This window comes from Nicotiana tabacum, chromosome 18, assembly GCF_000715075.1.
Source record: "Nicotiana tabacum cultivar K326 chromosome 18, ASM71507v2, whole genome shotgun sequence".
NCBI classification, from domain to species: Eukaryota; Viridiplantae; Streptophyta; class Magnoliopsida; order Solanales; family Solanaceae; genus Nicotiana; species Nicotiana tabacum.
The window spans coordinates 69,019,358-69,030,659 of NC_134097.1; the positions used below are offsets into that span (position 1 = coordinate 69,019,358).

At 36.5% G+C, this 11,302-nt stretch overlaps 1 protein-coding gene across 1 annotated transcript; it reads left to right on the forward strand.

Annotated features, from left to right (window-relative positions):
* The first annotated feature begins 393 nt into the window (after positions 1–393).
* On the forward strand, positions 394–10,978 carry LOC107806554 (ALA-interacting subunit 3). Its single transcript, XM_016630725.2, has 8 exons — positions 394–760; positions 962–1,020; positions 1,103–1,177; positions 1,259–1,372; positions 1,475–1,545; positions 1,860–2,157; positions 9,161–9,450; positions 10,607–10,978. Exons 1-8 carry the CDS (start codon positions 679–681, stop codon positions 10,659–10,661), a joined length of 1,044 nt encoding a protein of 347 aa, XP_016486211.1. The 5' UTR covers positions 394–678; the 3' UTR covers positions 10,662–10,978.
* The last annotated feature ends 324 nt before the right edge of the window (positions 10,979–11,302 follow it).

The window sequence follows — 11,302 nt, forward strand, 5'->3', positions numbered from 1 at the left end:
AATCCCAACATAGTACAAGTGCATTTATTACACAGATATGGGGATGGGACAACAATTGACGCCATGATTCGGGTATGAACTTAGCTCACCAGACTTTGTCAGCCCTAGTTGTGCGCCTTGGGAACTCCCCACTTTCTCCCTGTAACCGTCAGTTCGTGCTGCTCCGAGGTCGAGCGTCGATGGGCCTCGAGGGATGAAACTCGATCGTGTTTTTGAGCCTTCGAGACATCGTAACGATAGAAAATTGGACCCTCCAATTTTACCGTATACGGGTCATTCTTTTTGGAATGGACCAAAAAAGAAATAAGTTCACATAAACTGGAACGGAGGGAGTACTGGTTTTTGTGAAAAATAATTTTCGGCAAGAAATGACATATTTTCTGATTTTTTCGTCAAGTCAAAGATGGTGAAGTATTACCCCTCTAATGCTCTTATCTTGTGACCGTGTGAACTCGAAAAAAGGGTCCAGACTCCAAAGAATCGAAGAGCTAAACCCGGGAAACCAAACCGGGTCCGAAGTCCATCGAGTACTTGGTTTGACCACAACTGCTGATCGGCACTGCCCCAATTCATCGACAGAAACCTGGATTATATCCAGCATTTCAACTCAGAACAACTTTTTTTGTTATGTTTTCTTTTTGGGGCTAATTATTTGCAACTTGAAAATCAGCTGGAGTAATGAACTCAAACGCCGTTCCATCATCGAGTGCCGGATCTGCCGATAATACAGCAGCTAGAAGAAATTCCAAGCGACCTAAGTGTTTGTTTCTCTCTAATTTCCCCCTTTTTTTTTCTTTTTATAAAGCTACTGCTCTCACTTTGTGCCTTTAATTAAGAAGTTGATCCCTATGGTAATTTATACCATCCTTCAACTAATTCGATTCTATGATGAGGCAGAGATTGCTGCTTTTGAGTGATTTTGTTTTTAACTTATTTTTATTTGACTTGCATTTTACTTCAGATTCAAGGTTTACGCAGCAGGAACTTCCAGCATGTAAGCCAATCCTCACACCAAAATGGGTTAGTTGGCAATTTATCTTCACCAGTAATTAGTTCAAAACTATGTGACATCATTTTATAATTTTATTTCCTTAATTGGCAGGTGATTTCTGCTTTTTTGCTTGTCGGTGTTGTTTTCATTCCAATTGGAGTGGTATCCCTGTTTGCTTCTCGAGATGTATGTCCTAAATTACAACTTAAGACTTCTTATTTCTTATTTTTCAAATTCTTAAATCTGAATCATGTGGCAATTTATCAGGTTGTTGAGATCATTGATCGGTATGATGCTGAGTGCATACCAAAAAATTCAACTGATGATGAAGTTGGCTACATACAAAGTTCTAAAAGTAAAACATGTAAAAGAACTCTAACAGTATGTGTCCTCTGAGCTGCACAGTTTGTTATTTTTTTTATTATCATTGTTTGGTCTCGCTGTTCAAAGTAGTAATTTTATTTTGTTTTTGACTAATTTTAGGTACCAAAAAATATGAAGCAGCCGATTTATGTGTATTATCAGCTTGACAACTTCTATCAGAATCATCGCAGGTGCTTGTGAAGAGATGCTTTACTATGTGAAAATTAACAGCTTCTTTTTGGTGGTCTAGCATCCAGTTGATGGAGTTTACCAAATAACATGACCGCAACTTTGGTCTATTATTATGAATATCAATCTAGTTAATGACTATTTTGGATTGTCCTATACATGATTTCCATGTTACAGAGATGTAATTCCTTTTCAGAGAAGCAAGATCTTCCTATCAGCTTATAATTATGATACGTGATGGAATTTTACCTGTTTTTTCTGTTGACTGATGGTTCATTGATAGGTTTTCATGTTTTTAACCTTGATGCTTATTCAGATATGTGAAGAGTCGAAGTGACCAACAATTGAAGAACCCAAGTAAAATGGATGACACCGGTTCCTGTGAACCTGAAGACAAATCAAATGGGCTTCCAATTGTTCCTTGTGGCCTAATAGCTTGGAGTTTGTTTAATGATACTTACATCTTTTCTCGCAGCAATCAGCAATTGCCTGTAAACAAGAAAGATATTGCTTGGAAGAGCGATAAGGATCACAAGTTTGGGAAAAATGTCTTCCCAAGGAACTTCCAGAATGGGACTCTCGTTGGGGGTGGCAAGCTTGATTATAACAAATCAGTAAGCTTTTGCATAGTTGGGAATTAACTTAAATATATCTCTCAAACTTTTTTTGTAGTCTTAGTATTGAAGCCAAAATCCTGTCACCACATGCCTATATATAATATGTGATTTTTAATCTGAAATTGTTTCATAACTGCTAAATTGATATTTTGTTAGAGGGGCTAATTTTTCTCTCATATATGCTTATCACTCTTCAGTCTTAATAAATGGATTGCCTCGTGGACCTATGCGATTGACTCCACTCTTCAGAAGTAGAAGTATAGTCAGAAATGTACTTGCTTTTAACTTCTTTCTTGCTGCTAAAAGAAAAAGATAAAGAGACAAAGTAATGCTATGATTGTCATGTTGGAAACTTAAGGCCTGATTGGTGACACTTATTTGGTTTTCAAATTTTCGAAGCAATGGGTAGTTGGGAACAATTATTGAAAAGTATTATTGTTTTCTTTCTTCTGGAACTATTCAGTATAGGCCTTGATTTTGGCACAAAGAAATGATGTTTCCACTTGTTTTTTTCATGAAACAAAACCAAATTTTGGGATGCATTTGATAATTTAAGAAGTTTGACATGGATTCATGATTCTTTTGTTTGGTTGAGAACCCTCCATTCTTTGATCTCATGTCCCCTCCTTTGCTTTCTTTTATTTTTCCATTTGTCCATTATTGTCCAGTAATGAGCAAATTAAACCTTGGGGGTGGTAGGGGTTAGAGAGAGAGAGAGAGAGAGTTGTAAAGAACTGAGTGCCTAGAGATTAGAGAAGGAGAGAATCAATTGTTTTCAGTAGAGAACAAGGAAGGAAAGAAAGGAACTTCTTATACAGTCGAAGGTTCGTTGGAGATCAAGTCGCAATGTGTCATAATAATGTAAATAGGTCTATGTCAACTGCCTTAGAGACGAGTGGGCCGAAAAAGAGTTAATGAGCTCCTATTTTCCTGATCATGTGTTTCAGAGTGTCTTTGGTGTGTGATATTCCGTGCTTGTGTATCTCTACTGAACACCTCAATCCCCAACAAAGTTTTTCTTTTTGCTGAATTCCCCAACAAAGTTGAGGTCGACTATATAAATCCTATTTAACTATTTCATTCTTTCCAAGCTCAAATCATTTCGAAACTACGCTGCTTACAAATAAGGGGCTCTGTAAAGCTAGAGGTTCTCTTCAACTATCTCTAAGCGTCCAAGACTTACCAGACTGAAAGGACTCATGACAAATTTCGAACCTAATGTAAGTGTAATAATAATACTCCCTCCGGTCCACTTTAAGTGATTTTGTGGCCTTTTTTTTGTGGTTCACAATATTTGATTTTTTCCAGATATCAAGAAGGTTAACTTCTTCTTTCCACAAGAGCCTAGGAGTAGTTTGTTATATTTCCAATGAGCAAATTAAGGTTAATATGGACAATTTCATTGTTAATTAATGCTAAAAGGTGAATTCCTTAATATGTGTGAAAAGAGCCAAAAAATCACTTAAAGTGGACCGGAGGGAATAACTAAATAATAAACCTCCTTTTCCAAAAAAGAATGAACTAAAATGGTATTATGTATATGGATCATTTGCTTTCGTTCTGCATTCTTTCCCTAGGATTGTATGTCCTTGGAAGGAACGTCTCTCAATGTGATTTTAGTTCTACTTCCTCTCTTTTTAGCGTCTTCAATCATCATAATGTCGCATTTACAACCAAAGCATGTGGTGGTTAACGTAAGAAATAACCAAACCATCATAGGTGATTCTCAGTTTATCCTCTACGGTACTTGCAGCATCTGCTAGTTATGATCATTTTCCATTCTAGTATTCGTAGTTATATGATGCTCATCTTGTGGATATGTTAACCATCATTCACTTCAATATAGCATTGGCTGGTAGCTTGGTCTCAATACTGTTAAATTAGCTTACTTTCACTTTGTTAGGTGATTTTTTATCACATATTACTTTTGCATCATTCATCCAATTCAAACATCTTATTTTGCTTCTGTGTCACATCTTCATACATCATGTCAATCTCTTGAAGACTGAGGCCGGATATCTCAATTGGTTGCATTTAGGCACAATAAATTGTCTAATCTCCCTTCATATTTATCACCGTTCTAGTAAAGTAATAATCATTGTTTTTGTGGAAAAAAAAAATCAGTATAAAGTAGTGTATAAAAAATAAAGAACCTACATAATAATATTGTTCTCTAGGAATGACATCTAATCATTTATACCAACTGGAACTTTGTCGGTGCACTATAATTGACCAAAAGGAAAAGGACCTTACCAAAAAAGAGAGCCCCAAAAGTGAAAGGAATGGCCTCAACTGTACAAGCTCATTTACCATCCCTTCAAATGTTCTTTTGTTACCTCTTCCAGGATACCCACATAAAGGCCAAAAGAGTTGCATCTCATGTTCTACATCTTGTTCGCCTTCTTCTATGAGTCCAACTGTGCAACGTCCTTATTGTTCATGTTATTAACCATGTCATTCCTAATAGGTTTAATACAGTACACCAGAGTTTAATACTATCTCCTCTCGCCCTTTTGTACATGAAGCCAACTGACATCTGCTACTTCCTTTTATGCAAATCATATTAGCGGTTGGGATCGCGTCTGTTGCTTCCATCAATATGAACAAGCATATCTTCCTTGACGCTCTAGAAATAGGACAAACCAAGAAGATCTTACTTTCCGTACCTCTCCTACTTCCAAGCATCATGATCCATCTATGTGATGCTCTGTTTTTTAGCAGTTCCATCAATCTTTGGAATTCTTTTGCCTCTTAGACTTGGTACATTTTGTAAAAAAATCCCAAAAATGTTAAACCCCAAAGACCTCCACTGTCTTGTTCTTTACAAGCCTGATTAACTGTTGTCTCCTTCTGGCTCGATATGTTGTAAACTGATATTGTCTACACATCCCTTAGCGAGACGAGATTAAAAAGAAGGTGTGGTAATTTCCCGTGCTTTCCAGTATCAAAGGAATTGTTGGGTTTTTTTTCATCTCTGGAATACTCTCTTGATCATGTGCTTGGGAGTGCCTTCTTATGTGACATTGTCTGTTTGTGTATCTAAGGTGTGTAAGACAAGATTAAAAAAAGAGCTGTAATTTGCTGAGATTTCCTGTCCGAACAAGTTTAGTTCTTGTTTTTGCTTCCATCTCCAAAGAAAGGCAACACTAGGCACTTCTCATCACCTAGAAAGCCCTAGTTCAGAACTCCTTTTATAGACTTTGCTGTCCATAGGAACGATGTCAGAGCACTCGCCCTCCCGCTGAAGTATATCATTAAAATGTGGACTCAGCTTATTTTACGGAATTATATAGGTATGTAATAGTAGCGGGAAGTTTTCACCCCCAATGCTTGCTTGTCTCTTTTTCCACCATTCTTTTGTTATTTCTGTAGATATTGAGAAGAAGAAAAGGCTTCTTGTATTCTGTGTATTTATTACATCCTTAAGCGAAGGTATTTATACACTAGGTCGTATGACTATTTTAGGAAAGAAAATAAATTATAATCAATTTACAATCAATTACCATCAATCAGAATAAAATCAAATCTCAATAGAATCAAATCTTTCCTAATAATTAAGCCAGTCAACACTCCCCTCAAGTTGGTGCAAAGATGTCGCACATGCTCAACTTGCAAACCAGTGTTTGAAAAGTCAGTTTGTTAAGACCCTTGGTAAAAATATCAACTAACTGTTTTTCTGATGGCACATGAAACAAACTCAAGACACCAGTTGTAATTTTTTCTTTGATGAAGTATCGATCAATTTTCACATGCTTTGTTCGGTCATGCTGGACTAGATTATGAACTTTACTGATGACAACCTTATTGTCACAGTACAAGGAAAGTTTTCCTTTTTCAGACAGTCTCAATTAATCTAGTAATTTTTGTAGCCAAAGCAAATCGCAAACATCCTAGACCATAGCTTTATATTCTGCCTCCGCATTTCATCTAGCTACTATACTTTGCTTCTTGCTTCTCCAAGTAACCAAGTTTCTCCCTACGAGTGTACACTAACCGGATGTAGATCTTCTGTTAGCTAGAGATCAGCCCAATACGCGTTTGTAAAGACTTTTATTTGGAGGTGATCATGTTTGGAGAAAAGTAGACCTTTCCTTGGAGCAGACTTCAGGTACTGCAAAATGTGAAAGACAACTTGTATATGAGGATCTCGGGGATCATGCATGAACTGACAAACCAAGCTAGCTAAATAGGTTATGTCTGGTCTAGTGTGAGAGAGATAAATGAGTCTTCCAACCAACCTTTGATATCTCTCCTTATCAACTGACTCTCCCACTCCGCTTTGTAACTTGTGATTGCTTTCAATGGCCGATTCTACGGGTCTGCAACTTGTCATACTAGTTTCTTTTAAGAGATCCAAAATATACTTCCTTTGATAAATAAAGATTCCTCTTTTTGATCTAGCAACATTAATTCCCAAGAAGTACTGTAATTTTCCTATATCCTTAATCTCAAATTCATGTGCCAATAACTTTTTCAATCGGGCCATCTCTTGTTTGTCGTCTCCTGCCGTTACTATGTTATCAACATAAATTATGAGAAAAGTGACTTTACCCGTTTGATGTCTTATGAAATGGGTATGATCCACATTGTTTTGTTGGTAACCAAAGGAGATCATTGCTTTGTAGAATTGTCAAACCAAGCTTTGGGAGATTGCTTCAGTACGTACAAGGCTTTTTTCAATCTGCATACCTTTCCTTGACTTTGTGCAGTATCAAATCCGGGAGGAATCTCCCTATATACCTCGTCTTCTGAGTCTTTATGAAGAAATGCATTCTTCACATCAAACTGTTGCAAGTCCCAATCAAGGTTAGTTGCACAAGACAAGAATTCTAATACAAGTGTTCATCTTAGCAACAGGGGCAAATGCCTCTTGATAATCCACTCCATAAGCATGAGTGAATCTCTTAGCCACCAATCTTGCCTTGAATTTTTCAATCGATCCATCAGCTTTGTGCTTCATAGTGAAGACCCATTTGCAGCCAACCAACTTCTTGTCTGGTGGTGAAGTGTCAAGTTTCCAAGTTTCATTTTTTGACAAGGCCTTCATTTCTTCAATCATAGCTTGCTTCCATTTAGGATCTACAAAAGTTTCCCTCCAATTCTAGGGAATAGACACAGAAGAAATAGACAAGGCAAAGACTCTATAGGAAAGAGACAAAGAATTATAGTAAACAAAATTAGATAAAGGGTGTTTGGTGGTACAAGATCTGACAGTAGAAGGTTCAGCTTGAGTAGATTGCATGATGGCTTCTTCTATTCTATTTCTCTTTGAGTAAGTTTTCAAATCGGGCCTATCCAATGACCAAAAATCTCCCCTTGAATTCTTTCTCCAATTTCACTTTCCTCTGTGACAATGTCATCAAGAGGTCCAGTAATGGAACTAGGTAAAATCACCTCTTCCTCCTTACGACTCTCCTCCTGAAGAAGTAATGAGATAATACTGAATTAGAGCTCAAATTCTCGAAAGATAACATCCATGCTAACAAAAGATCTCCTAAAGGGAGGATGATAACATTTAGAACATTTATGTGTCAGATAATACCCAATGAAAATACACTTTATAGCTTTAGGATCAAGTTTCTCAGAATTCCTAGTGTGGACAAAGCAAACACATCCAAACACCTTTGGAGGAATAGTATATTCATTCTTACCCTTTAAAGCATCCAGATGACTTTGAAAATTGAGGGTTTTAAATGGCATTATGTTGATAAGATAGGCATCCACTAGAATAGCATCCCCCAATAAGGTTTTGGTAGATGCGTGGTGAACATAAGAAATCTTGCTACTTCTAAGAAATGCCTTTTTTTTCTTCCTTTCAACGGCCCCATTTTGTCTACTAGTGTAAGGACAATTAGTCTGATGGACTATCCCATTGGACTCCAACTAAGCACCAAGTCCTTTATCCATGTATATGTTGTCATTGTCGGTTCTCAAGATTTTTATTTTGGCATCAAACTGAGTACAAAATAATCTTATGAAATGTCTGAAAACAAGAGAAAACTTCATTTTTGGCTTTTAAAAAATATACCCAAGCATCCTAGTACAACAATCAATGAAAGTAATAAACCATCGATTACCAGACAAAGAAACAGTTTGGGTGGGACCTCATACATCAGAATGAATAGTCATAAATGGAGTTGTGCTTCTATTATCACTCATAGGATAAGAGTTTCTAGTATGCCTTGCATATTCACAAGCATCACAGAACAAAGATTCAAATTGAGTCATTGAAAACAAATCGGGATATAACTTCTTCAAAACAAAATGAGTGTCTATACAAGTAGGGATCTCATGGGTGCACCAAAAAGCATTCAAAGACAAAAGGCTATTCCTCAAATGTACAAAATCATTTTCAATCCACTCAAAAGCTCTCATATTTCTCTCATTCCATACAATCCACATAAGAGTTAAATTATACTTCCGTTTCAATTTATGTGAGCCTATTTCCTTTTTAGTCCGTGCCAAAAAGAATAACCTCTTTCCCTATTTGGAAATAATTTACCTTTATGCAATGATTTATAGCCGCACAAAATATATGTGCTTCATTTTACACCTTAAGTTCAAAAGTCTTCTCTCTTTTCTTAAACTCTGTGCCTAGTCAAATGAGTTCACATAAATTGAAACGGAGGGAGTATGAATTTCATTCAACTAATTCACTCACATTCTCTAATGAAATTTATGGATTGATTAAATATTCAATAATCATTAATCTAATTAGTATAAATTTTATAATCAAACCAAGCAGTTTCCCAAGGCTTTGGTTAAATGGAAACGGTAGTACCATGTGGGACATGTGATAGGCACATGAGTTTTGGATACTAAATGGTTAAAGCCACAAAATAAAAAGTTATAGGTTAGTTTCCAACTCCCATCTTCCATCTCCCTACAGTTGGCCTAGAATACTATTGCATTTCTTTGTTTCATTTGTTATGTTCATACTATGCTGGTGTGGGGAGTTGTCGCGCCTCATTGATGTTTATGTATGTTTTGCATATAACAGCTAAGCGAGCAGGAGGACCTAATTGTTTGGATGCGTACTGCTGCTCTTCCAACTTTTAGGAAGTTGTATGGGAAAATAGAGGTGGATCTGAAGGAGGGTGAAGCCATAAATGTGATATTGCAGAATAATTACAACACTTACAGTTTCAATGGCAAGAAGAAGCTCGTACTTTCTACGACTAGCTGGCTTGGTGGGAAGAATGATTTTCTTGGTATTGCTTATCTCACAGTAGGTGGATTGTGTATCTTTCTGGCTATGGCTTTCATGATTATATATCTAGTTAAGCCAAGGTACCATTTCTATCTTCTTCAACCTTGAATTTTTCTTGCTATGTGGTCCATTTGTAGTTAGTTCATGAACTTTGATGAGAATTCTAACATATGTCCTACAAGCACCTCTGAAGATGACAATAGGACCACAAATAGATTAAAACCTCCCCTTTTGCATATATCATTAGCCTTCGTTATTTGCTCCTTATCCAAACTTGGAATTCAACTTGCTTGGCGAATTACCATTTTGTGATGCTATTAGAAAGAAAACAATTGTCTATCCAAAATTGGTTGCACCAGTTTAATTCAACTACCTTGCTGCTAGGATCCATGCTTTCGTTGGTAAACATATGAATTGACTGTCAGTAGTCCAAGGCATATACACCTTCATATTTTATTTTATTTTATTTATTTTATTTTTTGTAATTAAAGCATATACCTAGATGGTTCTTTGAGAACAATTTAGTTTGTTTTTATTTTATAAGGTAAAGGTTTTATTAGATAAAGTACCAAGATGGTACGAAAGAGTCCATGAAAACAGAAAGATACATATATTGCTTCATGTTCCTTCCTAACAACTCCAAAAACTCCATATATTGCTCCATATTTTCCGGTATTCTACTCTCCATATGAGTGTGTATCATTCGCAATTAAGTGGGGGAACATACATAGGCTGTAGGCTATTTAACATTTCAGGATCAAACGAAGGAAAGATTTGTATTGAGAAGAGGGACAATTGGGCTCCCTGTACTCTCTCTCTAATAATGCTAGCATACTTCTCGTTTTGTGCATTCCACATTTTCTAAAGATAGACACATAAGACCATCTTTGAACAAATAAAATGTCAGATCTTAACATTACATCCGCTTTTGGACCCATCTCCATAAAATAAAATAATTTTTTTCCTTTTGCCGTAATGCCTAGGGAGATGGAGTATAAAATGTAGTATTCTTTGAGCATTTTGCAAGTAGACAGTTGAATTTCTTCTTGGGAAACTTGACATTTTGTGGGATGTTAGAAAGAGAAAGCTGGATATGAAAACTGCAATTCATCCATAATGGAGTACTAAATATTTTTCTGCTATTTGATTGATATGCATGAGAAACAAGGAAATCTGACTCGAAATCCAAGTTCTTTGGGGGATACAAGGTTTAGCTGATAAGTTCTTATTTTCCAGGCAACTTGGAGATCCATCTTATTTGTCGTGGAACCGAAACCCAGGAGGTCACTAGGAAAGCCGATGAAGGCTGGTTGGCTCGAGCACCTTACAGTCTGGGTGGGCACAGGTTGTGCATTGTAAGAACTATCTGTACAAGTTCTTTTTAAATTGTTTGCATGTGGAATTTAGACTCGTTTGCTAGCAGAGGATGGTATGTAATGAAGTATTTCTTTGATAACAGTAGTCAAATTTATCTCTAGTTTATTGGCTGAAAGCCTCTCTTTAAGAGTTCATTTAAACATGAAAGGTACTGTACTCTTTTCCTAAAAGACAGGCTCTACTTCTGAGGGTTGCCGTAAAGGAGCAAAATGAAAGACCAAAGCTTTTTTCTAATTGAGAGGCTAGAAAAGAATATTACTTCCTGATAGGTTCAGTTTTGGATTTTGTTGGAGTTCTAATAGTTTGGTTCAGAATGTTTCTTCGTACTTTGTGTTCGGAACCCTGTGTCCTCTGTCTCGTTATCTGGATAATTGAATTATTAGCTATCGAACTTTTGATAGACTTTGATACACTTGTGTTGCCTGTGTGTCGAATAAGTGGAGGTTTTTTCTTTTGGTCCCAAATTGAGAAGGTAAATTGGCTTTTTGACTTCTCAAATTTTTTTAAAAATTTTTTGGGTCAAACTTCTTTATGTGAAATACGCAGTTGGACTCC

Coding starts and splice junctions, on each gene's coding strand:
- LOC107806554 (XM_016630725.2), top strand. CDS start 679: ATGAACTCAAACGCCGTTCCATCATCGAGTGCCGGATCTGCCGATAAT. Junction 1,021..1,102: donor CAATCCTCACACCAAAATGG/GTTAGTTGGCAA, acceptor CTTAATTGGCAG/GTGATTTCTGCTTTTTTGCT. Junction 1,546..1,859: donor TTCTATCAGAATCATCGCAG/GTGCTTGTGAAG, acceptor ATGCTTATTCAG/ATATGTGAAGAGTCGAAGTG.